At 38.0% G+C, this 23,971-nt stretch overlaps 1 protein-coding gene and 1 pseudogene across 8 annotated transcripts in view; one reads left to right on the top strand and one right to left on the bottom strand.

Moving 5' to 3' along the window:
* Window positions 1–23,971, top strand: part of PCCA (propionyl-CoA carboxylase subunit alpha) — a 418,714-nt gene that overhangs the window by 323,056 nt on the left and 71,687 nt on the right. For all 8 annotated transcript variants that reach the window (XM_058743649.1, XM_058743656.1, XM_058743625.1 and 5 more), the window contains 2 exons: window positions 671–769; window positions 23,587–23,640. In XM_058743649.1, the coding sequence (XP_058599632.1) occupies window positions 671–769; window positions 23,587–23,640 (153 nt within the window). The remainder of the gene's footprint in view (window positions 1–670; window positions 770–23,586; window positions 23,641–23,971) is intronic.
* On the bottom strand, window positions 21,880–23,011 carry LOC131520057 (large ribosomal subunit protein uL29m-like; annotated as a pseudogene).

Below are 23,971 nucleotides of genomic sequence, written 5' to 3'. Positions count from 1 at the left end.
TTTATTTGGAAATTAGAATTTTTCTCTTAAAAGTATCTGTTTTAAAAGATATGGGTTTTTTTGTTTTTTGTTTTTTGTTTTGTTTTGTTTCTTTTTTTTTTTGCATCTTCATAAGTGATGACTTGGTGAAATTAGTCATTTAAGATTGACAAAAATATGACAACTTTTGCAAAGTTCAAATGGACTTTTAATATTCAACACCAAAGAATTTTGCCTAATTAAAGCTTCTGTTTAATTAAAATCACAATGCACAGTCCTTCATTAAAATTAACACAGGAAAAGTTCTTTCTTGGTCCTTGGAGAGGATATTATATGCAAGCCCTGATGTGTGGGTTGCAAAATGTCACTGGAATTTATATGCATTACTTGTCTAATTGCAGTAAATGTAGCATGTCCAGATAGGTTTAGAGTGAGAAGGCTGTTTGTTACTTACTGGAAATCACTGGAAACCTCAGTACCCAGAGGCAGCTGTGCCCAGGTCCTTCACCTCTCCCCAGAGACAGCTAAGAAGACTCCTGTTGGACCCTGTCTCTCATGGCGGGAGCAGTAAACATGACAGGCTGTTGGGAGCCATCTGTTTAAAGTGGCTGCTGCTTTGTATGTGGCAGTGAACTTGAGATCAGTTTTCTGTCTTTCTTCATGGTAACAGTCTTATTTGGTGTCACAACAGGTGGAAGTTGATGGGTCGAAACTAAATGTGACCAGCACGTGGAACCTGGCTTCACCCTTATTGTCTGTCAGCGTTGATGGCACTCCGAGGACGGTGCAGGTAAATGTTCTGATGATTTACTTTGAGGGGTCCGTCAAGTCCAAAATCCTTACCAGCATCTGGGTGGTTAACACTGACAGAAGTGGCTGGGAGAGGCTGCATTTTATCCTGTCTCATATATTCCATAGTTGAAAACATTGTTTCGTTCTTGAGGGGATCTTGAAGCAAGTCTTATTCTGAGGAATGGATGTTTTCTTTTTTTCAGGCAATCCAGGAGTGTCAGTGTATTATTACTGTTGTACACAGAGCATCCTGCGTGTTTTTCTAAAAACATGGGAAGATAGCATTTTTGTTGCCATTGTGGGTTTTTAGTTATAAAATATGACTTTGTTACCTTCCTTTTCTGTGTGACTGAGATTGTGTACTGTTCGATCAGCAGAAATGTGAGCTGTTCAGATGGACTTGCCAGAACACCTTGATGCCTTTTAAAAATTCAGTGATCTTAACATGTTAACCTTTCTTTTCCCTGCAAAATACAATCTCTTACATTGAGGAAATGACTTGAAATCCAGAGTTGACTGAACATTCTTTGCTATCGGTGGCTTCCGTATTGAAGTAGAAGCTACAAAGGGAGGTGCTGCCAGAGTTCCTGCAGCTCACCTCCTAGTTGAGGGGGAGGGTTCCAGGGAAAACAAAACAAAGAACTCCACGTAACATGTGACGATAGCATGCAGATAAAAATCCAGACCCCCACCCCCACCCCACAGTATTAAACGCTCATTCTTTATGTTGTTATTTTTTACAAAAATATTTTTGTGTTTCCTTAACTTGATTTTACACAGGAAACTGATTTTTAAAACCTAGAGAAGTCAACAGAATCACAGATCAAGACTTCTCTATACCAGATTCACATATATCTCTATTAGAGACAGAGGTAGTCTAGAAACTTCCTGGTAAATATTTAATGACTAAACTAATTTATAAGCCAGGCTTAATTGGTAGATTATCTTTATGGTTCTAAGAAACATTGAATGTTCAGGACCGAGTCGTATATTTTGGCTTTGGTTTTCTGGCTTGCCCCAGTATATTTATTCTCTCATATTTTCTTTCATATTCTCATTATGAGGTGAAATACTTTGAGACCCTTGGAAAAAATATCACTGCATAATTTCACACTACCTAGATCCATTCATTGTGTTTTCCAAAAACATGGTTTTGTGATATTTGTTTATGTATAATAGAATATGCTCTGCCCTGAATGTGCTGTGGCCAGGCAGCATTTTCTGTTCAGGGGACATAATATGACCTGCCAGTAGAGAGATACAAATTCCTACTACCCAAATTAGTGTATCATATTTTCAGCTTCCTTCTCAATGACCGTGCAGATAGGTAGCCTGATGGCACTTTTATATGTAGAGTTTCTAGCTAAATTAATACTGGATATGTATTTAGAATAATTCCCAGAAATATTTTCCCTATCATAGGGATACTGTTCAGTAAATCCTTGTCATTCTTGTAAGTTCTTTGCTTAAAAAAAAAAAAAAAAATTAGGGGCTTCTGGGTGGCTCAGTTGGTTAAACGTCTGACTTCAGCTCAGGTCATGATCTCACTGTTAGTGAGTTCGAGCCCCGTGTTGGGCTCTGTGCTGACAGCTGAGAGCCTGGAGCCTGCTTCGATTCTGTGTCTCCCTCTCTCTCTGCCCCTCCCCTACTCATGCTCTGTCTCTTTCTCTCTCTCAAAAATAAATATAAATTTAAAAAAATTAATGTGAATTAATTAATTAATTAATTAATCTCCCTCACGCAGACCCCCTGACTCTGGAGAAGGGTGTTGCATCTAGTTAAGTACCATTTCATCAGAAGGAAATAAATTCATTCAGAGAGGTAAATGGTAGACTGGATAAAAACCAAACAAACTCATTGACCTAAAAAATGCTGAGGAAAGTTTTCCTTTCCAGAATAGATGGATTTTATTCACTCTTTATGGACATTAACATTCACTGTTGACTCTCTTTGTCTCTATAACGTGGTTCCCATGAAATTAATAACATAATGAGGGTAAGTAATACACAGTACTTACTGTGTATCAGGCACAGTTCTGAATGCATTTCATGTATTCATATCATCTTCACAGCAACTGTATGAAGTGGGTACTATTATTTATACTTTTGTATATGAGGCAACTGAGGCTCAGAGAAAAGTAAGTGACCTCAAGGACACGAGGCTGATAGGAGGTAGAGCCAGGCAGGCTTGCTGTAGGACCTGTGCTGTTAAGCATTACACTTTACTGAGGCAAGCTAAGCAACTTCTCTGTGGTTACAAAGCTAGGAAGAAGCTAAGCAGAAATTTGAACCCTGGCACTGGGACCCCAGAGTGTGAGCTTCTAACCTTCTAACCACTGTGCTATATAGTACTTTTTGATTGTCTCCATCAGAGTTCTTCAGATAATAATGTACCTTTCCTTCATGCTTTAAGCTAATATGTTCAAACTTAGGTGTGCTTCAGAATCACCTGGAAGGCTTGTTAAAACTCAGATGGTTGGACCCACCCCAGAGTTTACTCCCACTTAGTAGGCCTGGGCTAAGTGTGCATTTCTAGTAAGTTCCCAGGTAATGCTGATGCTGCTACTCTGGGGAAAGCAGTCTGAGAACCATTGCTTTAAACCCTTGCAATCAGAGAATAAGCTGGGTGTGAGGAGCAAAAGTGAAGTGAGTAGGAGCCAGGTCATTGGAAGCCTTGCTAATTACATAATGAGGCCACTGCTTCACCCTTGGCCGGTGGGACTCGTGGATGAGTGTTCACAAACGAAGTGATGCTGTGGAGAGGAATGGGAGTTTAGGAAGAGCTTGGTTCAAGTTGCATTGTGGAGACAGGAAGGGAGGAGAATGAGACTGGACACAAAGAGAGAAGTTAGGATGCATTTCAGAAACAGAGGAGGGAAATCATCTTGTCTCAGAATGTTAGCTGTTCAGAGCATTGTGTGGGGAAGGGATTTGAAATGACAGGAGAATGAATGATGGCTTCACAGTGTTCTTTGTGGATTTCCCCTCCACCTGCCTTAAGCCTGGGCAGACCTTCAGGATTTGTGCCCAACTCCCTTTTCTCTGTGCTGACTTCTTGGGCTGAGTTCCTCAAGACTTCAGCTCAATACCTTCAAATAGATAGCTATGAAAATGTGGCTATGAGTTTCAAAGAAGAACTAGGATGGATATTATCACAGGTGATTTTCAAGTGATTTTACAGTAATAATGGCTGGAGGTTTTTTTCCCCCTAGATTTTCGTGCCTGCATTTAAACTTTTTTTTATTAAATATTTTATATACACAAATATGTATTGATCTATATAAAATCTAAAGAAAAACACAACAAAAACATTACTTACCATCTGGATTAAAAAAGGAAAAAAAATTACCAATATTACTGACTTTCCTCTGCATTCCCCCTTACTTAAAATCCTTCCTCCTACCCCAAGAGATAACCACAATCCCAGTTTTTAAATGTATCTCTCCCTTCCTTTTCTTTAAGGATGTTATATATACGTACAACTATAAACAGTATATTGTATAGCACCATATTTCTGTGTGCTTCTGTGAGTTGCTTTCTCCTTCAGTATTAGGTTTGTGAGATTGATCATCTGGATGTATGTAGTTTTATTTATTTCCATGCTATGTAAGTCCTATTAATATACCACAATTTATTCTTTCTCCCCTAAGTAGATATTTGTGTTACTTATTTTGTTTTTAGAACAAACACTGCTTCTCTGAACATTTCTATGTTTCCTCTTGAAATCGTTTCTCCAAGGAGTATGCCAGCCAATAGAACAGTTGGCTTGTAAGGACCATGCATTCTTAATCCTACACAGTAATGCCAAATGGTTTTTCCTGTATGGCTGTACTAATGTATATGTCTACCAACGTATAGAGCCTGGAGCCTGCTTCCGATTCTGTGTCTCCCTCTCTCTCTGCCCCTCCCCTACTCATGCTCTGTCTCTTTCTCTCTCTCAAAAATAAATATAAATTTAAAAAATTTAATGTGAAATAAATGACCCCTCACGCAGACCAACAGTGCTGCTGCTATCAATAACATGAATAATAATAAAACCTTATTGTATATTTACTATGTTAGGCACTGACTCTCCTATAATACCTCATCTGTATCAAAGTATTTAATCCTCACACCAATCTAGTGTACTAGTATTACCCTGCATTTTGAGGTTAGGGAAACTTGAGGCCTATAGAAACTAAATTGCTCACCCAAGGCATTCTGCTAATAAATGGAGGACCCAAGATTTGAACCCAGGAATCTGTTCCTTTAACAATTTTGCTTCACATCCTAGGTAACCCTTGATATCCAGACTACTTATCTTTTTGTGGTTTTAATGTATAATAGGTTGGTAATGACAATGAGCATTTTAAAAATATATTTATTGTCAGTCCTGTTTTCCTTTCTGCAAACTTCCTGTTCATGGCTTTTGCCCATTTTTTCTTTTTATTGGAGCATTCATCTTTTACTTAATGATTCATAAAAGTTCATATTTTGTGAATCCCGATCCTCTGTTAGTGGCTCATGTAGTAATTCTGTGTTTAGCCTTTTTAAAGAACCACTGTGCTGTTTTCTACAGCAGCTGCACTGTTTTACATTTCTACAGTAATGCAGAAGGATTCCAATTTCTGCACCTTTTCACCAGCACTTGTTCTTTTCTGGTGGTTTTATTGTTCTTTTATAAAGTTACCCTAATGGGTGTGAAGTGGTAGTACCTCATTGTAGAACAAAATTTATTTAGATAGTTATTGAGAAAACACTCTGAGTACTTCCTAATATTTATCTTTCTTTTTATCTGTTTTACCACATAACTGCTTTGCTGCACAAATGAAACTTTGTCAGGGCAAATAGAAGGAACTTTTTTTTGTTTGTTTTGGTTTATTTTTTGAGAGGGAGAGAGAACAAGCAGGGGAGGGGCAGAGAAAGAGGGAGAGTGAGAATCCCAAGTAGGCTCTGTACTGTCAGCACAAAACCCAGTGTGGGGCTCGAATTCACAAACCGTGAGATCATGACCTGAGCTGAAATCAAGAGTTTGAGGCTTAACCTACTGAGCCACTCAGGCACCCCCAATAAAAGGAACTTTTTTACAACTCTTCTTTTAAACTCACTTTCTCATCTTATTCTTTCCTCCCCTGCATAAAATCACATAGAGTTCTCAGTTGTATATTTGCTACCAGGGAATAGGCAAGCAGTATTCTGTTTGGGAGAGGAAGTGTTTAAAAGTCTAGTTCAGGGGCACCTGGGTGGCTCATTTGGTTTAGTATCTGACTTCAGCTCAGGTCGTGATCTTGTGGTTTGTGAGTTTGAGCCCTGTGTCGGGCTCTCTAATGTCAGTACAGAGCCTGCTTCAGATCCTCTGCCCCCTCTTTCTTTGTCCCTCCCCTGCTCATTCTCTCTCTCAAAAAAATAAACATTTAAAAAAATAAATAAAAATCTAGTTCATTGTAATGTCAAAACTGTTAAAACCTCTCCTCCTGAACTCATTTCCACCTCAGACAGAAATTTTATAGGGAAAATGAGAGTGTTGCTTTCTTCCCTCTTGCTTTATATCCTCTCTCACTTCTTGTTTGCCATCTGAGGTCTGTCCAAAGTTTCAGTCTGGGGTAAAGAAGAGAGGAACATGGCAGGAAGAACTAGACTGACCTAGGCTAATGTAACCTGGCACTCGTTACTTTGGAGGCATGTCAAACATCCAAAGTTGGACACTTGGCTGGTGTCCTCAAGGACACTTTTGTGGATTTGGGGGAATTTCTCACCTGTAGAACCCTTAAAGTCTGCTCTGTCTTTTCCAGCTGTCTTTAGCCTCCTGATTCCTATCCCTCTAGATTTTTCTGTTGAGCAGGTTCTCTCATAACGACTCAGCCTTAGTCTTTTCTGTACAATCCACGTCTAGACCACAAGAAATAGTTACAAATCGATGCCTCACCATACTCTTCTCTTCCTGTTTTGTCACTAAAACAATTGCTGATCTTACCTAGATACCCCTCAAAATCCAGGAGATACATGGAAAACCAAGGGATTCTCATAAAATCCCTTTCACATAGCTTAAAATGTTCAACCTTGAGTTCTTAGCTTAAGAATTTAACTTCAAACAATTTTTAAATTTCTTTCATATTCTTTTGAGGTGGCAGTTGGGCAATTGTTGGTTTTGTGGTTTCCTAGCATGTTCTACTTGGTGTAGCCAGTCTAGTACACCAGTCTACTTTTGTGTAGCCAGTCTTATTCAAGAATATGTGAGTACTTAGCACCTATTTTATTTTAATTTAATTTTATTTATTTTTGAGAGAGAGAATGTGGGGGAGAGAATCCAAGGCAGGCTCCGTGCTGTTAGCACAGAGCCCAATGTGGGGCTCGAACCCACAAACCATGAGATCATGACCTAAGCTGAAGTCAGATGCTTAACTGACTGAGCCACCCAGGTGCCCCTCTGTTTAGTTTTATTATTGAATCCCTGTGACTACGTGAAAAGTAGCAGTTAACAACTTCATCTGATTAAATGATAAAGTAGTTGGGGAGGAAGCATACCTTTGCTTTAAGAGTTAGCTCCCTATTCATCCAATCAAATCTAATCATATCACATTATCTTTTGACTTTCCTGGCTTTCCTTGGTAAGCCTCAGGAACTTGATATTATCTAGTAATTCCTTTAAAAAATTGTATTTTGGCATGTACTCTCATTTGGAAAATGAATTTGATAGGTTACTAACTTCCTTTAATCAGAATTTTCAGTTTTGATTTGACCTTCAATTCCCACCGCCATACTGAATTCCTGGCACATGTGAAGAACGGCTCATTAGCTGGAGGAAAGGATGAGTGGATGAATACATGGATAGTTATCTTGCATTTTATAATTTCAGAAATAAATCTGTCTTATCTATACTTTTAAGATTTAGATTTTATTTCTTCTAAGACTTTATCAAACTAAGCTATGTTCATAGGATAGCCTTCTTAGCTGTTTTATCAATTCTCTTTAGTTCTTTACTTTCCAACATTTGCAGAATCTGTACTCTTAGATAACATGGCAGCTTGATCCCCATGGATATGGAATCACATAGTATTTGTGAGTTCAAAGACAAACGAGGGCTCCCAAGGGTCTGACCACAAAAGTATCATGCTTACCAAGTGAGTTTCTTTCCAATCAAGCAAACATCTTTCCTATTTTCCTAAGCTGTTTAAGGCCAACAGTACCACCTGTTGATAGGTATCTATAAGTATAGTAAAGGTTCACCTCAGACTGTTGCTGATTTCCCCTGTCTCTATGAGGGGAATGCGAACATTGGCACATTGCTTGAGCTGTATCTTACCCAGCATCACTAATAACCCATTGTTCAGTTAAGTCTGCTGCACAAGCTCTTACTTCAGTTACCCACGTGGCTGCTTTTTCTCTTCTGATGTTTAGAAAATCCTATTTTTGGACAGAAGTTCTAATCATTATTAATAGCTTTAAGTATATAGCTAGTGATGCACGTATCCAAAAGGAGGAAGAGGAGGTCCTGTATTTTGAAATGAAGTAATTTATGCTGAAGAATCAAGGATATAAGCATTAAAAAACTCTTGGAGATACTTATAGGTCCTCTAGAATTTTTATAGGTTTTTAATCTATTTCTTCATCTAATAAGTAAGCCAAGTTTTCCTCAAAGAACATCATTCAAGGGAAATAAAATGATAGCATTTCGTAATTCTCTTTTTTCTTATATTGGGTATGTACCAGTGTTTTCCTACTAGTTCCCCATTGTAGATGTAGAGTCCGTCAGTAATAATGTTTATAAAGTAGATCTTAATGGTATAATCTGAGGGCCTACAATCATTTCTCATTTTGACTATGGGAAGATAAAGTCTCATTAGTATGAGAGTAATTCCAAATCTCTCGTAATTCCAAATTACTGATTTAAAAAATTATAGAGTGAAGCAGCATTGTCCAATAAAATCTGTTAAGCCATATATGCAATTTTAAATTTCTTAGTAGCCACATCAAGAAAGTAAAAACAAGTGAGATTCATTTCACTAATCCATTTTGTTTAACTCCATATATCCAAAATGTTAGCGTTTCAACATGAAATAATCTAAAGAAAATTATTAATGTGATATCAGAAACAGCACCTATGCCTGAAATACGTATGCTAATATACCAATAATATCTTAAGCAACAGAATGATGAATGTGAAATGTGGCCCTACCGGAATGTTGTGTGTAAAGAAAGATAGGTTCCACAGCTTCTGTATTTAAATTACTTAATATTAATTAAAATGGAAAATGTAGTTTCTCACTTGCACTGGTCACATTCCAGGTCCCCAGTAGCCAAGTGTGGCTAGCAGTTATGGGTTAGATGGGTCACAAAACTTTTCCTAAATGAGAGTGCTCATAGAAGACAAAATGTACTGGTTTTTATGCACTCCCCTGTGTGTCCACCGCAGTTTTGGTTTTTATCATTTAAAATTAAGAGGAGATGAACTAACTTCATTTTTTAAACAGGAGACGAATTTCTTCTCTAGTTGACAACCTTTTCACCTTTTAACTTAGAAGTTTAGCAAAATTTAGGACTGTTTTTAATAAGCGGAATGATATCCTGCCTGCAGCATACAATTAAGTGTTGAAACAAAAGATACGCGGTGTTCTGCACATGTTGAACTCACTGTATTTTCTCCATACGCCGTAGCATCTCGTAGTGTGGAACATGCTGATCAAATAGAACTTTTTTTTTTTTAATTTCTGTGAATATACTCTCTTCCTATAAAGCATTCTTTTTAACCTCCAAAGAAGCTCTTCAGTTTTACTTTGAACAACTCACATAGTCTTCCGTTTCTTACAGTGTAATTTGTCTGGGATTTAATGTGTTGTTTCTCGTTAGCATTTTACATACAAGATTTTCGTTTTGCGTAGTCGCGTTGTTTGAACATTTGCGAGCAGAGCTGCCGACTAACTGGTATTGGCCTGTTTCTTTGTGTGGCATGATTTCTTCTCTCCACCTGCTCACAGCAGGTTGTCTACAGGCCTGAAGAGGAGCTAAATACTTTTGAAAATGTCTTGAGATCCTGCTAAGGCCTAACAATCTCTGCGTTTGTGTGATGTGAAGCTATTCATGATGTACCTTTGAAGGCTTTTTTTTTTAATTTCTCATATTCTTGCCTAAATATTTTCAAGAGAAGATAAATTTATGATAAAGAACAGGAGAAAGCTGACTGCAGCACTAGCACATTCTACATTGAATAGGTCATTGATACTCAACTAAGTGGAACTAATTTTCTATGTTAAAGCAGACACATTTGGAATAGTGTCACACGAATGTCATGTTATTTACTACAGAATGCCAGATTAAATGGATTATTTGTGAATTGATTGCAGTGTTAAATAGATTACATGACATGATAACTTAAAATGCTCAGTGGGCCTGTGTAATACAGAATATGATATAAGCACATGAACCTGAAGGAACGGCTCTAATTGTGTTCGCAGATTGAATAACTATCTGTGGTACGTGTGCTTGCAAATGCTTGTGCAGAGTTTGAATAGAATTTAAAATTTTAAGCTTAACTTTCTTTTTTCAAAGAAAATGAATTGGTCTTCGTACCTCTTTGAGTAAGGAAAGTTAAAAATAAGCTGTTTTCTTTTTTTGTTTTTTTTTAGATGAAAGTAACAACCTCTGGGAACAAACTTGGGTTACAATAAATGTGTAAATGTATACAGATGCTATATAAATGAATATAGATGCTAAAGTAAATATTTTAATGATATTTTAATTATAAAATTTAATGAAGGGGCTTCCTTGTTTGCTTATACTTTGCCAGTACCAAAAAAAGTGGATTTGGAAGTGATCACCTTATGTTTTTAGTCCCAAAATAAATGTTTTCCATGGGTTTTAGATGTTTCTCCCCATCCCCTTAGAAGTAATTAGCTGTTATTTTGTACTATACACATGTGATTACTCTAGAGTTACCAAATGTAATATGGAACCATCTATTTAGGATGTATAGGATATATAAATATATAACCTAAAATAAGTGGAGGTTGGTATTTTTTTTCCAAAGAAGTAGGAAATAAGAGAGTAATTATTAACCATCTCCTTTTCACACTCCTGAAAACATCAATTACAGTTACACATCTTAGAAACAAGCCTGCCAGAACAGAAATAACTCCTTTCACTATGCTTCAAAAAATTTAATCACAATTTAACAGCTGGGATGTATTTACAACTATAATTTAAAATATTAATTTTGACACATTTACCTGCTTTTGAAATGTAGTCTTAGAAGCTTAGTGTGTTTTTGTTTTGTTTTGTTTTGTTTTGGGTTTTTTGTTTGTTTGTTTTGTGTCTGTGTGTGTGGTTTTTTTTTTTTTTGTCTCTAGTGGCATTATGATTTGGAGTTGCTTTTAAATATTTACTATAATGGGAAAATGTTCTGAATCTTCCCCCACTCCCCTCACGTATTCTTTTTCTCCTCTACTGTCTGTTTACTAGAAAATTATATTTTAGTAGCTGCCAGAAGAAGAGAATTTTCAATAGTATAAACACCGATTGTAGTAAATGTGGAAAATAATACAGGCAGCCACACTGGAGACCGATAAGACAAATCCCCCAGTAATGGCCTTTACAACATATTATCATGTTGGAAATCAGTGAGGGGAAAAGAAAACTATTACTATTTCTTCCTCTTACCGTTCAGTGAGATTACTTTTAAAGGTGAAATTGCTTCTGATTTTATTATACCAGGGAGATATTTTTGGAACATTTATTATTTTGTGAATGTTTTGCCTTTTTTGAGTGAACAAACAGCCTTGCTAATTTGTATGAATTTGGTTCTCACAAATGTTGAAGTCATTTTGATAATCAGTCTTCTTAAATATTCTTTTCTTTAAAGAAACAAAAAGGTGTGTATTTTGTAAATGTTGGAGCAGAGTATCAATATAAGAACAGAAGGAAATTTTTATCTAGCTATGAAGTACCACTTAAAATAGGAGAAGGGATAAAATAAAAACTTGGAGAAAGTATTTTAATAGGGATGGAATATATTTCATGAAAATAAAAGTCTTAATTTTTATTTTATTCTACTTTTTGTTATTAGCTAATCAAATGGTCTGTTCCTATTTGTTTTGGCATGCCTCAGACTGTTTGTAAGGTCTGATACTTTGTTCTTGATGAACTCTAAAACCTAATTGTCTTAATTGTAAACTGTGGGAAAATTCTATATTCCTGTTTTGTGTACAGAGATCAATCTCGGTGTGGATGAAATTTTTTTTCCTTATGTTTCATTTTATCAGTCCTTATTGCTGAGCTGTATCAGATTTGGGTACTTCTTTTTTCTCTCTCTTCCTCCTGTCATTGTCCCCCTCACAACATGTACAACATTTGCTACAGGGGGATGTAGATACCAAACATGTAAACACATAAATAACGTAATTAGTGTACTAAGAAGGTCGATAAAGGCTCTGAAACAGGATCATTCACAGAAAGTATGTAGAGGAGGTAGGGTGGTTAGAAAGTCATTTACTGGAGCACCTGGGTGGCTCAGTCAGTTAAGTCTGACTTTGCCTCAGGTCATGATCTCGGCAGTTTGTGAGTTCAAGCACCATGTCAGGCTCTGTGCTGACAGCTCAGAGCCTAAAGCCTGATTCAGATTCTGTGTCTCCCTCTCTCTCTGCCCCTCCCCTGCACACTATTCCTCTCTCAAAAATAAATAAACATTAAAAATTTTTTTAGAAAGGAAAAAAAGTAAGAAAGTTTCTGAATAGCTAACATTGAGTGAAGACCTTTGAGGACAAGGGGGGCAACCATGCAAAAATGAAAAGTGTGAAAGTCCCAAGTAGCAGAAATGGTAGATGCAAAGGCCCTGAGACAGGAACAAACTTGGTCTTTGCAGAGGCCTGAGGGAAGACCAGCATCTTGAGTGTAGCTTAGGAGAGTGCAAGAAGGAAGCAGGAACTAGACCATATAGAGCCTTCGTAGGCCAAAGAGTTTGGGTTTTATTCAGTTCCAACTGTGAAGCTTTTGAAGGGTTTTGAGTAGAGGAATGATGTGATGTGATTTAAAATCACTGCTCTGGGGACGATGGACCACAGGGGACCAGTGGCAGAGGTAGGACAACCATTTTTATGACATTGTAGTCATGGAGGTGAGAGGTGCTGATGGCTTAGACCAGGAGTCGGCCAAATCCAGCCCACTGCCTGTTTTTGTATGGCTCACAAGTTGTGTGGTTATTTCATTTTTAAATGTTTGGAAAAAATTAAAAGAAGAATAATGCTTCATGACACATGGAAAGTATATAAGATTCAAATTTCAGCATCCACAAATACAGTTTTACCAGAATATAGCCACAATCATTTGTTTTTATTTGCTATGACTGCTTGTAGAATTTTTGTTAAGTAGAACCTTAATGTCCCAGTTTTCCAGCTATCTCACAGCAGTTCAATTGGCTTAGCAGTGGTAAAATTTATTGTGATTTTTTTTTTTAGCGCAGAACCAAGACTTACATGTTCCTAAACAAGAAGAACCACTCTCAGCCACTGTTATCAAACATCGGATAGCTTTGAAAATTAGTTCATGCTGTAGATTTGATGTTTATTAATGAATTCAACCTAAAATTGTAAGACAAAACAGCACTTAATACAAAATTTATACTGTGGTAACATTATTTTGACAACAACTAACATTTGAATCACAATTAATGTCCAGCTGCTTTTTTTGTTTGTTTGTTTATCTATTTATTTATTTATTTTTTGAGAGAGAGAGACAGAGCATGAGCAGGGGCGGGACAGAGAGAGAGAGGGAGACACAGAATCTGAAGCAGGCTCCAGGCTCTGAGCTGTCAGCATAGAGCCCGATGTGGGCCTTGAACTTGTGAACCTCGAGATCATGACCTGAGTCAAAGTCAGATGTTTAACTGACTGAGCCACCCAGGCTCCCTTGTCTAGCTGCTTTTTACACTTCCCAGGCTGTCAGAAGATTAAAATAAGAAGTGAACTAGCTTCAGCAGCAGTTTTCAAACGTCAGTGCAAGAGCAAAGGAAATTTCCATATGTGAAAATCCATTTCACTGTACAATTGAGGATCTTCCACTCAGCCTAAAATTGGAAGTGATCAAACTGCATTGTAATGCTAGGCTAATGGCGAATATCAAGAGAGGAATTTAACAAAATTCTATAAATCCCTTCCAAGCAACGACTATGCTCAAGTAATATCCCTTACCCATGGATTATTGTTAGTATTTGGCAGTACCTGTCTCTGGGAAAAGGTATCGTCAAAGATGAAATCAGTAAAATCTCACTGTAGGTCAGCATTAAACAGTTGTATAATTGCCATTGACTTTGGTGATAGGGAACACTAACTTTGAGCCCCAATTAAACAGAATTTTATCTCTAAATAAGAGAATTCCATTTTCCGTATTAGTATTAGCAAAAACTGGTGCTTATATTTGGAATGTTGTCCCCCCAAAAGTTGTGAAAATCTGTTTTCTCTCTTGTTCTCTAACTAGCTACATAATACCTTCAATTTTGCCTCACAAAGCCTAAAAGGTTTACTGTATGACTCTTTACGGAAAGAGTTTGCCAGTCCTTGGATTAGACTAAGATGGCAGCAGTAGAGATGGTGAGAAGTGAACTGATTTGACATCTAATTGGGTAGGAAGGCAGCAAGGATCCACAGGTTCAGATACTTGAGTGTGAAGGAAGTTAAAGAATGAAGGGGTAAGCAACCGAGTGAACAATGGTCTTACTTAGGTCGGGCAGTGGGGGTGGGGGCGGTTAGGAGAGGAACAGGTTTGGAGAGGCAAATCAGTAATTCTTTTCGGACTTGGTAGGTTTAACATGTACATTACATATCCAAGTGTTGATGTCCAGTTAACTATTGACTGTATGAGCCTTGAACTCAGACGACAGATGGGAGTTGAAAACACAAATTCTGTAGTCATAAGCCTGTAGATTTTCTCTCAAAGCATGGATCTGCCACAAAGGAAAGGATGAAATTGGATCTGTATCTTACACCATAAACAAAAATTAGCTTAAATGGATTAAAGACCTAAATGTAAGACTTAAAACCATGAAACTCCTGGAAGAAAATGGAGGCCAAAATCTTCATGACACTGGACTTGAGAATGATTTCTTAGGTATAACACCAAAGTCATAGGCAACAAAGACAAAGACAGATGGGACTACATCAAACTAAAAAAACGTTTGTGCATCAAAGGACACAGCAGAGTGAAAAGGCATCCTACAGAATGGGAGAAATTACTTGCAAATCATAAATCTGATAAGGGGTTAATATCTAGAATATATAAAGAACTCCCACAACCTAAAAAAAAAAAACACCTGATTTAAAAATGGACAAAGGGCTTAAATAGACATTTCTCCATGATGATATACAAACAGGCAATAAGCATATGGAACTGTGCTCAATATCACTAACCATCCTAGAAGTGTAAATCAAAATGACAATGAGATATCATTTCATATCCATTAGGATGGCTACTACCAAAAACAACAACAACAACAACAACAACAACACACCCAGAAAAGAATAGGTGTTGGTGAGAACATGGAGAAATTAAAATACTTGTGCATTGTTGGTAGAAGTGTAAAATGGCACAACTTGAAAACAGTATGAGGGTTCCTCAGAATATTAAGAATAATACTACCATATGGTCCAGCAATCTCGCTTCTAGATATATATCTGAAAGAATTGAAAACAGGGTCTTAAAGGGGTATTTGCATACCCCAGTTCATTGCAGCATTATTTAGGATAGCCAGGAGGTAGAAGCCACCAAAATGTTCATCGGCAGATGTATGGACAAATAAAATGTGGTATATACATACAGTGAAATAATTTACAGCCGTAAGAAGGAAAGAAATCCTGTCACATGCTGCAGCATGATTAAACCTTGAGAACATTTTGCTGAATGAAATAAACCAGACAAGAAAAGACAAATACTGTATGATTCCGCTTAGATGGGGCACCTAAAGCAGTTGAATTCATCGAAACAGAAAGTAGAATGGTGGTTACCAGGGACCTCAGGGAAGGGAAAGGGAGCGTTGTTGTTTAGTGGGAATAGAGTTTCAGATTTGCAAGATGAGAAAGTTCTGAAGATCTGTGTCACAACAGCGTAAATATACTTAACACTACTGAACTGTATATTTTCAAATTGGTTAAAAGGGTAAATTTTGTCATGTTTTTTTACTATAAAAAAAAAGACCCTGTTCACTGAAAAATCATAGGAGCCAAAGCAATTTTTAAAAAGAAATATGAAGTTGGGAGAATTATGCAACCTGATTTCAAGACTAACTATGAAACAGCAGCGTCGAGACAGTGTGGCATTGGTAGTTAGACATGTAGAACAGAAGAAAGTATAGTAGATCCACATATAGATCAATTAATTTTTGGCAAAAGTGCTAAGGACTTTTAATGTGAAATTCTCTTAAACGGTACTCAAATAGCTGTATGTCCATTTTGGTGAATAAAATGATCTTGTGTATTAGACACCAGATCAATGGTGGCCTGGGGGGCAAGGACCAGGATTGGAGTGTAAATGGGCAGGAAGAACATTTTGGAGGTGTTGGAAATGTTCTCTGTGTTGATTGTGGTGGTGATTTCTCAAAATTGTCAAAAGTCACTGAATTCTGTCCTTTAAATAGAATGCAATCTTTTGTACCTAAATTATGCTTCAGTGAAATTGATTTGTTTTAAGATGGGCATCAGGATTGGGAGGAAGAGATGAGATTACACAGGGGAAGAGCATGATGGAAAAGAGAAGAGAGTTGAGGACTAGGCCCTGGGGGCACTCCTGCAGGTAGAAATTGAATGAAGAGGTGAAGCTAGCAAAGAAGGCTAAGAAACAGCTGCCAAGGAGGTAGGAGATAAACTAGGGGCATGGATATCCTTGAAGCCAGTGAAAGAATTGTGTTTGGGAAAGAGAATCATTGACTGTTTGTAGTGTTGCTGGGTAAGATGAGGACAAAACCGACTGATAGGTAAAGCAACATGGAAATCATAGGTGATCTTGATGAGAATGATTACAGATGAATAGTGGGGGGGAAACAAATGGAAATGAATTCAAAAGAGAATGGAAAGTGACAAAGCAGAGACCAGGAAGAGAGACAACATTTTAAGGAGTCTGGCTTTAAAGGAGAAATGGGATAGTAGCTTGAGGGAAATGTCCGTAGAATTTTTTTTTTATTCTTTGCATTTTATTTCTTGAAGGAACAGGATGGTTTGTCCTATACAATTTTCCATGGTCAGAATTTAGCTGATGCATTCCAGTGGTATGGGTTAACATGTCCTCTCTCCTTTGTTTTCTAGAAATTGATATTTGGATCTAGAGGAGCAATCAGATTCAGGTGCCATTATCTTTGGCAAGACTGAGTCATAAATGCTGTGGTGTGCCTCTGGAAGAGGCACATACTGTCTGCTTACTTCTCTGTTGATGCTCAAGCTTCAATCAATAAATTTGTTAAGGTTTACAAAACGATGATATTCCAATGTTGTCATTTCTTTAAATTTATTACCAGGATTAATTCTTTAAAGAGAAGCTCTACCTCACCTACTTCTTGGGTTATCCAGCAGATCAGTTTTCACAGAAAAGGCAAGACAAATGCTGGATCCTTTCCTTTTACTTCCCAGTTCCCAAAGACTTGGTTCCCTATCGTTCTCCAAAAGTGACTCACTTAGGGTGTTGTTTTTGTTTCCGGTATCTGTTTTGAAGTCATGGGTTTAAACATACTTGGCTTTAATCCATTGCAGTTATAACCTTAGTGATGGTCAGATTTTGCCATCTTTGGCCAGGGACTATTCTTCAGGTTGGCTTCTAAGTCCCTTTCGTGTGACTCCCCCCGTCTTTGATAGCCCCCTTGCTTTCTGAAATGACAAGATGTAGCAGCCTCATTTCTGCCTCAAACCAGGGCTAAGCTGTTCTGCCAAGAAGCCTTGATTTCTTGGAGTGGGAAACGGTATTTGTAGGCAACATTTGGGGTGCTAGGGACATTTGTTGCCACTGGGCCTCTTCAGTGTTTCTGGAGAGGACTCAGAAACCATGCCACCACTGTCATCTTCCCAGAGTATAAGGGCCATACTTTTCAATCAGAAAATTTCTCATTCTGAACAGCCGTTATGATTGATACTGTTGCTGCCTTACAGTAATTAATTGTGCTGTTTCTGTCCTGGTAAATATGGACTGGATTCTGGATTTCTGCCTTGAGCTTCTGAGGAAGGAAGATTTAGCTACTGCGGGGATGAGTCCTGGGCTGATAGTAATGGCGACGCTTGCACTGAGTGTTTTCCTCCCTACTCTTAAAATCTCAGCAGTGCGGAAGTCAGCGTATTATTGGACTGCCTATCCTCACTCTATCACACGCCTTTTCCTAATTTCTTGGCAGCTACACTTCTAACTCTCCCTAGCTAAAATTTCCACTAGACAGTTGAAGAGTGAGAGAGCTGTAGGTCGCTGTTCTCTTTCATAGTATGAAAAAAATTCAGAATTCTTGATGAAGATTGATTTAAATCTTTTCCATTTCTGTGGCACTGACTTGCATGCTGTTGGGATTAAGGAGGAAATGCTAGAAATGGTCCTTGTCCTTAAAGGACCCACCATCTAAGTGATGATTTAGCCTGATGTTGTAGAGATATTCCATCCCACATAGTGGGGATATCCAAACCTTGCACAACTGCTTGGGTTGGAATTCTTATTTTCCTAGTGCAATATAGGCATCCCTGTACCTTTCATTTCCTCATAAGTAAAACAAGATGAAGATTTTGAGATCTGTTTGCTTTCCAAATTCTAAGTTTCTGTGAATGAAACAGGCTTAGTTCTACTGTTGGGTTTACCTCTAGCATTGGAGCCCTACTAACCTGGTGATTGCTACCTGCTGCCTTTTCCTTGTGCTCCCAGCCCACCTCCTCCTCCATTCCGGTGTACCCTCAACCTCACATTAGACCATCAGTCTTTCTAAAACAAACATGTTACTCCTCATTTTTTAAGTATAAGAACTTCGTAAAGTATGACTCTCTGCAGGATGGGACTTGGCTCCCTAATTTCTTCTTGGTTTCCTTTCTTGCCCCTTCCCTCCATCAACCAAACCTATCTCTGGTCATACTGGACTGTTCACCATGCCTTAAAATCACCGTGCTTCTTCTTAATCTGAAATTTGCATAAACAGTCCCATCTGACCAAAAGTGTTTCATTTATTACCCTTTTGGAGAATGCTTGGTCATTTTTGAGTACCCAACTCTAATGTGTATCTGCAAGTCTTCCTTAACCTTTCTGGGCATTTAGCTAGTCTGGCCTCTTATCCTATAATACTTTGTACATTTTGTACTATGGATTTATCATATTGAATTATAATTTATTTTATTTATTATTTTTTAATGTAATCTCTATCCCCAATGTGGGTCTCAAACTCATGACCCAGAGATCGACTCACGTGCTCTACCAACAGAGCCAACCAGATGCCCCTATGATTTCTTTTCAAATTTTCTTCTTTCATTTGGTCTCCCAGAGGATGATTCTTAATTCAACTAGCAGTGCTCAACTCAATATAGTGGATGGATGGATGGATGGATGGATGGATGGATGGGTGGATGGATGACCAAAGTACAAGTGCCAGTGTCAGAACCCATGATTCAAGACTCAGTTTTTAATCCCTTAGGACATTGAGGGAAATAAATTACTTTATTTCATTCTGTATTATTTCTCTTTTTGCCTTTATTAAGTTATGTATGTCCATTTGGAAGAATAGGAATAATAGGTAAGCCAAAAAGAAAGGCCAACTAATATCTTCCACCCAGAAATAATAGTTGACTGTTTTATGTGCATTATTTGTGCTAGAATTTTATCTTGAACATATAGAAGGTTTTAACATGATGTATTCTGAACATACCATTTTGATTTTTTTGCACTTAGAAATATACTATAAACATTTTTCATGTCTCAAATTTTTTAATGGCTGCATGGATTATATCATAATTTATTTAACCAGTTTGTTTTATTTATCATTTAGATTGCTTGAAATTTTTAGATTCTGGAAACTGCACTACAGTGTTATTTTTGTAGCTGTGGATTTTTTTGTGTGGGGTGTGTGTGTGTGTGTGTGTGTTTCCTATTCATGACTTTTTCCCTTAGGATAAATTCTTAGAAGTGAGATTAATGGATAAAAATATGGATTTTGAGTTTTCTCCACCTTGAGTGTGCTGGTCAGATAGCTTTTTTTTTTTTTTTTTTTTTTTTTTTTAGTATTTATTTCTGAGAGAGAGAGAGACAGAGGCAGCACGAGTGGGGAAGGGGCAGAATGATAGGGAAACACAGAATCTAAGGCAGGCTCCAGGCTCTGAGCTGTCAGCACAGACCCTGACATGGGGCTCAGACTTGGGTTCATGACCTGAGCCGAAGTCGGACGCTTAACTGACTGAGCCACCCAGGCACCGTCAGATATTGTGTTGAGTCACTGGAGGCAATATTTACAGGTGGTGTAACCAGTTGTCATTGTACACTGAACTACTTTCTTTCTTATTGATCTAACTTCCCTCAATCAAGGACCCAAGGGCTCAGCTTGAATTCTGGAGATTTGCTCTGGGTTTTATGACTTGGGTGATCTTAAAGATTGGAACTTGTAGGGGGTGCCTGGGTGGCTTGGTTGGGTAAGCACCTGACTCCAGCTAGGGTCGTGATCTCCTGATCTGTAACTTTGGGCCCCACGTTGGACTGTGTGCTGACAGCTCAGAGCCTGGAACCTGCTTCAGATTCTGTGTCTCCCTCTCTGCCCCTCCCCTGCTCATGCTCTGTCTCTGTCTCAAAAATAAATAAACATTAAAAATATTTTTAGGGGCGCCTGGGTGGCGCAGTCGGTTAAGCGTCCGACTTCAGCCAGGTCACGATCTCGCGGTCCGTGAGTTCGAGCCCCGCATCAGGCTCTGGGCTGATGGCTCGGAGCCTGGAGCCTGTTTCCGATTCTGTGTCTCCCTCTCTCTGCCCCTCCCCCGTTCATGCTCTGTGTCTCTCTCTGTCCCAAAAATAAATAAAAAACGTTGAAAAAAAAAATTTAAAAAAAAAAAAAAAAAAAAAAAATATTTTTAAAAAAAAGATTGGAATTGGTAAACCTGCACTTGTTAGAAAGGAATACTACTATTAGGATATGTCTGTAATAGTTCACGGCATGGAGTTGATTGATGGCCACTACTCCCTCGAGGGCCACATCTGGGAACTTTAAAAAAAATGTATAGCTACGTAGTTAGAATTGCTTTATTTTTTTTTGTGGTCTTTGAAGCCACTGGGCCCTCTCTGAGTAGCACAGGGAAGAAAGAATTTTTAAGAACATGTTAGGAATAACACAGCAGTTTTATGGGTGAGAATTACCTGAAAAAAAAAAAAGGTATAATTTACTTTTTGTGAACTATTCAGTCATCATTTCTAGCAAACTAAAATTCAAACAAGATATGCATAAATCATACTGTATTCATTTTGAACTTATTTTATTTACAAATAAATGCATAGCATAGAGGTGCTTTTTGACTACTCTCTGGCCATAGAAGAATTGTGTTGTCTCTCTTGTCATTTTAAACAAATGCTAACTTACTTTTTATAACAAGTTTATTGAGATAGAATTCACATACCACATGGTTCACCTAGAGTGCACAAGTCAGTGTTTTTTATTTTCATCACAGAGTTGTGCAGTAGTCACCACAGGCAGTTGTAGGACATTTCCACCAATGTGGAAAGAAACCCCATACTAATTAGCGGTCATTTCTTATTTCCTCCTAGTCCTCCTCCCTCCCTCTTTCCTTCTCTCCTTCCTTCCTTCCCTCTCTCCCTCCCCTCCCTCTTTCTTTCTTTCTTTCTTTCTTTCTTTCTTTCTTTCTTTCTTTCTTTCTTTCTTTCTTTCTTTCTTTCTTTCTTTCTTTTCTTTCTTTTCTTTCTTTCTTTCTTTCTTTCTTTCCTGGAATTTGATCTGTGCCTTATTCCTAATTTTTTTTTTTTTTAAGTTTGGTAAAAGCATGACCACTTCCAGAATTAGCGTGGCATAAAAATACTTAGACCAATCGATAAGTAAATTGTCATTTGACTGGAAACATAAGTTCTTTATGAAACCCCTTAACATATATTTACTTTTGTATATAGACTGTTATCCAAGAAAAAATGGTAAGTTAAGAGTTCAGATTTATTAGATAAGACTTGACTTGTGGGCTTTGGAAAGATGTGGAAACTCTTACTGAAGAATTTTTTTCTTACTTTTTTTCCCTAAACTTTTCTTCCTGGCTTTAACGTAGGCTTACTTCTTGAGTCTCAGTCTGTCAAAATGTCCCACGTAAAGCATTTCAAAGAATAATTTTTTATTGTATCTGTTACTTAGGTACAAATTTCACTTCTTGAACTTGTGCCAGATGATTCTTCCAAAGATGTCTGTCTGTCTGTCTGTCTCTTTTTTTTTTTTTAATTTTTTTTTTAAACGTTTATTTATTTTTGAGACAGAGAGAGACAGAGCATGAACAGAGGTGGGGCAGAGAGAGAGGGAGACACAGAATCTGAAACAGGCTCCAGGCTCTGAGCAGTCAGCACAGAGCCCGACGCGGGGCTCAAACTCACTGACTGTGAGATCATGACCTGAGCCGAAGTCAGACGCTTAACCGACCGAGCCACCCAGGCGCCCCTGTCTCTCTCTCTTTTTTTTTTTTTTTTTTTAAATTTTTTTTTCAACATTTTTTATTTATTTTTGGGACAGAGAGAGACAGAGCATGAACGGGGGAGGGGCAGAGAGAGAGGGAGACACAGAATCGGAAACAGGCTCCAGGCTCCGAGCCATCAGCCCAGAGCCTGACGCGGGGCTCGAACTCACGGACCGCGAGATCGTGACCTGGCTGAAGTCGGACGCTTAACCGACTGCGCCACCCAGGCGCCCCTGTCTCTCTCTCTTTTTAATGTTTGTTTATTTTTGAGAGAGGGAGAGAGAGTACAGGTGGGGGAAGGGCAGAGAGAGGGGGACAGAGGATATGAAGCGGGTTCTGTGCTAACAGCAGAAAGCCCGACATGGGCTCAAACCCATGAACTGTGAGATCATGACCTGAGCTGAAACTGGACGTTTAAACAACTGAGTCACCCAGGTGCCCATCGAAGATGTCTCTTGTCCAAGCACGAGGTCTAGTTTTTTCTGGAGCAGTCTGAAGAAGCCTTAGGGGCATCTTCTCTTTCCTGGACAACTTTAATGCATCTGTGGAATCTGCCACCCTTTCTAACTCTTCCAGACTTGGCCTTGGCAATCTCTGCCATTTGGCACTCTGCTCTAAAGTTATAAGCATGTCTCTTTTTTCAGTAGGACAACCAGAGTTTATGCATGTCTTCATTACTTTCATTCCTAATTGTTGACAGGTCCGTGAAGCCCCAAGTTTCACTTTTTTCCCCCTAATTTCTTGGGTCATCAAAAAATTTTTTGAGTCATTTCCTTGACCAGTGGTGTAATTTACCCCAAAGAAAAGATGTGATATTTGGTGTATTCTTAGGCACTCTGTCGTAACCGAGGAAGTTGTGATGACCGGAAAGTCTCTGGGGTAGCTGCGGATCTTCTGCAAAGAACAGGCAAACTGCTCAGCTGCTTCCTGTCTCTGTGGATTTGGTCATTCTGGACATTCCATGTTAAATGGAATCGTAGAACATGTGGTCCTCTGTGACTGATTTCTGTTGTAGCATGTATCAGTACTGCATTCCTTTCTATTGCCGAATAATATTCCATTGTATGAAAATACCATGTTTTGTTTATCTGTGTACTGGTTGATGGACATTGGGTTATTTGGCTATTCAGAACAATGCTGCTACAAACATTCATGTACACATTTTTGTGTGGATGCGAATTCATTTTATACTTCTTTTTTTCCAGTGTCTTTCTCGAGAAGCAGGTGGAAACATGAGTATTCAGTTTCTTGGCACAGTGGTAAGTATGAAAGAATTATTACTTTGTATAATCATTTAATTTACAGAGAAACAAAAGCATTCAAATAGCTTTAGCCCATGTATTTGAACTTGCCTTCATCATGGTTTTATTTTACTATTAAATGAGGTATCTTTGTATAAGAAAATGCATTCTTTAATGTGTTCGTCACGTTTCCGTGATAGAATAGTTTTAGCTATTTCTTTTTAGAGAGAAAAGGTGTTTTTTGTATTATTATTTGAACTTTGTTGAGTATTTCAAGTGCTTTTTTTCTACTGAAGATTTTCTCTCTGTTTTTATTATAAAAATAAGAACATATTATTTAAGATGCTTT

This window comes from Neofelis nebulosa, chromosome 1 (genome assembly GCF_028018385.1).
Source record: "Neofelis nebulosa isolate mNeoNeb1 chromosome 1, mNeoNeb1.pri, whole genome shotgun sequence".
Classification (NCBI taxonomy): domain Eukaryota; kingdom Metazoa; phylum Chordata; class Mammalia; order Carnivora; family Felidae; genus Neofelis; species Neofelis nebulosa.
Note: the sequence above shows the minus strand (reverse complement) of the source record. Positions and strands in the feature narration are given on the sequence as shown.